This window comes from Cibotium barometz, chromosome 29 (assembly GCF_041138505.1).
Source record: "Cibotium barometz isolate CiBa-2024 chromosome 29, ASM4113850v1, whole genome shotgun sequence".
Taxonomy (NCBI): Eukaryota; Viridiplantae; Streptophyta; class Polypodiopsida; order Cyatheales; family Cibotiaceae; genus Cibotium; species Cibotium barometz.
The window spans coordinates 25,559,924-25,565,386 of record NC_141074.1 but is presented as its reverse complement, the minus strand read 5'-3'; the positions used below and the strand labels follow the sequence as shown (position 1 = coordinate 25,565,386).

At 42.8% G+C, this 5,463-nt stretch overlaps 1 protein-coding gene across 2 annotated transcripts in view; it reads right to left on the bottom strand.

The window, feature by feature from the left end:
- Nucleotides 1-2,128: 2,128 nt before the first annotated feature.
- LOC147621979 (pentatricopeptide repeat-containing protein At4g04370-like) overlaps nt 2,129-5,463 on the bottom strand; it is a 4,549-nt gene continuing 1,214 nt past the window's right edge. For both annotated transcript variants that reach the window (XM_086823008.1, XM_086823006.1), the window contains exon 2: nt 2,129-5,463. This exon is cut by the window's right edge. In XM_086823008.1, coding sequence (XP_086679134.1) covers nt 3,359-5,463 — 2,105 coding nt within the window. In that variant the 3' untranslated portion in view covers nt 2,129-3,358.

Genomic DNA, 5,463 nt, shown 5'->3' with positions numbered 1-5,463 from the left:
TGGTACCATTGATAGGTACAAGACGAGGCTAGTGGCCAAAGGATATGCCCACAAAAAGAGCATTGATTATGAAATCGTATAGTCATAGTTATATGTGTTGTTGCATTGGTTGCCCATCATTAGAAAGTACATCAGTTGGACATAAAATCAACTTTTCTCAATGGAGATTTACAAGAAGAAGTTTATGTAAATCAGCCCATTGGTTTTGTGATGCATAGTCATGAAAACAAAGTATGCAAGCTTCAAAAAGCACTTTATGGTCTCAAACAAGCTCTCCGAGCTTGGTATGAGAAGATACATACTTATTTGACCATGCAGGGTTTTCGCAATAGTCCAATAGAGAGCACCCTCAATGTGAAAGAGGATCATGGCACTTTGATTATACTCGATCTTTATGTGGATGACATGTTGCTAACTGGAAATGATATGGAGAAAATTTCAACATTCAAAGTTGAATTGCAAACCTCATTTTAGATGACAGATTTGGGATTGTTGCATTATTATTTAGACATACAATTTGTGCAAACAGATGTTGGGATTTATGTACAGCAATCAAAGTACATTCAAAAGTTGTTGCACAAATTTGGGGTTTCAAGATTGTAAGCCCATCTCTACTATGATGGAGCCAGGGCTAAAATTGAGCATATATGATGTTGGAGAGCCTTTTGATATGAGTGTTTACAGCCATGCAGTGGGCTGCCTCATATACTTATGCAACACACGCCCGGATATTCAGTTTGGGATTTCCCACTGTAGCAAATCTATGCACAACCCAAGTACAAAGCATTGGCAAGCAGTGATGCGCTTCTTCAACTATCTTCAAGGCTCCTTGGATCTTGCTTTGGTATATCTCACGCGTGCGGGGGGAGAGGGGGGGGCTTGCGGTTACATACTTACAGTGATTCCGATTAGGCTCGTGACTATGATACATGGCAATCCACCAAGGGGAATTGTTTCTTTTTGGGGAATTCGTAAATATCATGGTTGAGCAAAAAGCAACCCACTATTGCCACATCTACTTGTGAGGCCGAGTACAAGGCAGCCTTTATAGCCACAGTAGATTGTGTATGGCTAAGGAGATAGATGACTGATCTTCGTAAGTGTTAGCAAACACCCACCACCATACTCACTGACTGTTAAAATGCTATAGCCGTGGCACGAAACCCACTATTTCATGCATGTACCAAGCACATAGAGATTCATTATCATTATGTGGGAGAGGATTCATGTAGGGGAGATCTCATTATCTTACTGCTCTACATAAGACAATGTTGCAGATTTGTTCATTAAGGTGTTGCCTCGAGAAAAGTTTAAAGCTTTCCGCAAAGCTTTAGGCTTACTCTCCTACATGGAGTGCTCTGCTGCCATGTAGTGCTCTGCTGCTGCTAACCTTGTACAGGTTCACATTGCCACTACAAGGGGGATTTATTGACATATATGCTATGAGTAGTGCCACATGTGAACATGGGCTAACTTGAATGGTCTCAAACGCTGCACAATTCATCCCAGCAGCTCCTACTGCCGCACTGGTTCCTTCTACATCATTTCAGATGGACAAACTTACCACCGGTGCCAATTGTCTTGTTTGGAGAGTCGTGCCGGTCCGTAGTGCTGTTCTTTGGGACGGACGGACGGACGGACGCTGACCCTGGTGCGCGGCAGCTCCTATCGCGAGCTTGCCACCGCTCAAACTGCGATCATCTTACAAAGTACAATTGACCTCACCACAGCCACATGGATTTGGAACCTTCTGAGTGACACCACTATCAACACACTGATTTAGCATCTCGGGTCACTTTATTTTTAAAAATTAATAAATCTCACAATGTCAGAAGGTCATTACACATCACAATTTCTAGATGAATGGCATACCTTGCTTGATGAGACAATTCTCTCAGGCTTGGTCTTGGATCCAACCGTTGAAGCCATGCTTTTACTTTGCTCAATCCCTTAATCATGGCAAGCATTCATCACCACACAATCTTCCGTAGTCAACCCCACTCTCCAATCTCTGAGTGCCAAAATTATGCAGAAAGATGTCTTACGAACTCATAGTGGCTCTACTTCAAATTCAACCGCCATGGTCACAACCTTTAGGGTGGTTGTTTAAGACAAAACAACAATTCAATTGAAAATAAGAATTAGAAGTCATGACGAGAGAAAAATCGGATTACAGTCTTGAAACAAGACCTGAACATATGCAATTGAAATGAGCATAAGTAGAAAGCCTGTAGAACGTTCTGTCCTAGGTAACTATCATCCGAGTTCCTGGCAGAAGGTGAATGATGGTTGGCAGCAGCCATGAGCCTAGAAAAGGCCGATTTTGTAACCTTTCATCAAATATCCACTTTAGCCATAGTGTACATGTACAGATCATCCATGAATGATCGGTACATCTCTGTCATTCTTGGATTTGAGTACAATAACTGTAAAGGATTTACATCGTCTAGTCTAGACTTACTTGTACAGCTATCTTACACCTGCACTAGTCCAGTCCTGTGAAAAAACGCACAACTGTCAGAACTGTGAGCTAGTGTAACAGCCTTCCAGTAGTCTGTAAACTTCTAAATCCAGTCCAATCACCTGGTGACTAATAGTAAAGTTCCACTTCCCTTTGTTCTCTAACCTGGGACCAACCACCCTGGGGTGGTCCCTCTTACCAGGAGTGAATCCTGAGTATTACAAACGTGGCCAATCCCAGTTTTGGGGAGTCTAGACTGGAGTTAGGGGTGCACATCAGAGAGATGCCAGAGATCCAGTTTCTGACTGCAGACCGGTCAGGACCAAAAACAGTTTAGCTCGTACCAACACCACACCCCGTCCACAAGGAGTTTCCCATCGCAATGTACTTACCTTGGAGGGATGCATTCGTAGCACAAGAGCACAACTCAGATTCAGCCACATATTCTCTTGAACAATTGTATAGGACAAGTTTAAACCAAAACTTGCACCTTTTGCAATGGTAGTCCAAGGTGATCATCTTCAATGACATGGTAATCAAGATTATTACCAAATGTTTTGGCATGAAATCCTTTGCAGGTAAACCCTTAAGCACCTACAGTCAGCTTCAAAGTTGCTCTCCTCTTTACCAAAGACCATCAAATTGTGCAATCCAGCCTGGTAATCCCAAAGTTACTAACCATAGAATAGATAAGGTAACAAAGGCAGGAAACAATGTCATGACCTTTTCTCACATTTTGAGATGCATCCTAAATTCCAGTTAACAATGGGCGCATAGCGTTTCTTCTCTTCAACACAAATGATCTAGATTTGCACATGTACCTCCATCATGAGGCTGTCTGATAAGCCCACTGAGAATGTATGGAAAGAATCTTTTCTGACCCCACCTCTTATCACCTTAATCTTCTTCACATCCCCACAAGTAAGAATTTGCATACACATTAGACATTATAATAAATGACGCTGCATGTTTTCTATCCAATCTCATTGCACATTCAAAAGCCTGTCTACCAAGCTCCAAATTACCCCCTTTTCTGCAAGCACTCAACACCGTGTTGTATGCCACATGGTTAGATTGGAATGGCATTATTTGCATCAATGCAACAGCCTCATCAAGTTGGCCTGCACGGCCAAGGAGATCAATCATACAAAAGTGGTGCTTTATAGTTGGTGTGATGTTAAATTCCTTAATCATAACCTCAAAATACTCACAACCCTTACACACTAGACCTGTATGTGCGCAAGCAGAAAGGACACTAAGAAATGTGATTTCATTGGGCTGAATGCCTTCCTTCTCCATTTTCTCGAGCAAGTATATAACAAGCTCAATGTCTCCTTGGCGGGAATGCCCTGTTATCAAAGCAGTCCACCTCACAAGATTTTGATCCAACGTTGCATCGAACACCCTATGGGCATCAACCATGCTCCCACACATCCCATACATGTCAATCATGCTCGTTTGCAGCATTACTTCACTACACTTAAATCCAAAACTGTAACTTTGAGCATGAAACCTCTTCCCGATATCTAGAGCTGCTGTGTTACCACAAGCTTTCAGCAGGCTCACAAAGGTCATACTATCTGATAATACACCCTGATCTTGCATTTTGGCGTAAAGTTGAATAGCCTTTTCACTCTCTCCTTGCTCAGCAAAGCCCAAGATCACAGCACTCCATGCAACTACATCCAGAGGCACACCCTCCAGTTGCATCTGTTCCAAACAATCCAGTGCTGCTTCTCCAAAACCGTGTTTAGCATACCCTACAATAAGACCATTCCATGCAACAACATCTCGAAACAGAAGTTCATAGAATACTTCCTCTGCTTCTGCCAAAAAGCTGCACTTGGCATACATATCCACCAAGGCATTGCCGATATTAGAATCCATTTCAAAACCCTCTTTGACTATCTCAGTGTGCACTTCCCGGCCCCTGTCTACAGCTCCCATGCTGCCACATGCTTTCAAACTGCAAAGAAACACAACACGATCCAGAGACAGGCCCTCTGATGGTATCTGCTCCAAACAATCCAATCCTTTTTGACCCATTCCCTGCTCTACATAACCTGCAAGCAATGAGGTCCACGAGGCTACATTTCGAACTGGCAGCTTATCAAATATTTGTTGTGCTTCTACAAGTGAGACAAAATTTGCATACATGTTTATCAAAGTGCTGCCAATAACAAGATCCTTTTCAAAACCCCTTTTTGCCACCTCCATGTGTATCCTCTGGCCACTTTCTCTGGCTCCTTGGCTGCCACAAGCTTTCAGGGTGCAAATAAATGTGACAGCATCAGGAGACACCCCCCTCAATTGCATTTGTTCCAAACAGTTCAGAGCTTCTCCACAAAGACCACGCTCGGCATAACCGGTGATTAAAGTGTTCCATGAGACTATATCTTGAACTGGAATCTCTTCAAACACTTCCTGTGCTTCTGTGAGTGACCCAAATTTGACATACATATTCACCAAAGCATTGCCAACAAGACCATCCTTCTCAAAATCATCTTTGGCTATCTCAGCATGTAATTCTTGGCCCCTCATTATGGTTCCTAGGCCAGTACAAGTTTTTAATATGCAAACAAATGTCACAGTGTCTGGAGACACTCCACCAATGCGCATCTGTTCCAGACATAGCAGCACTTCCCCATAAAGCCCATTCTCAGTGTACCCCGTGATGAGTGCATTCCATGAGATGACATCTTGAACTGGCATCTCAAAAATCAATTCCAATGCTTCTGCAAAAAAGCCACATTTTGCATACATGCCTACCAATGTGCTGCTAACAAAGGGATCTCCTTCTAATCCCCGTTTCAGAATAACAGTATGTATTTCTCTGCCCTTGGTTATGGCTTCTGAACTGTCAAAAGCTTTCAAGATGGAAACAAAAGCGACAGTATCAGGAGACATTCCCTCCGATTGCATCTCCGAAAAACAGTGCAGTGCTTCATCACTAAATCCATGCTCAGCATAGCCAGCAATTAATGATGTCCACGAAAATAAGT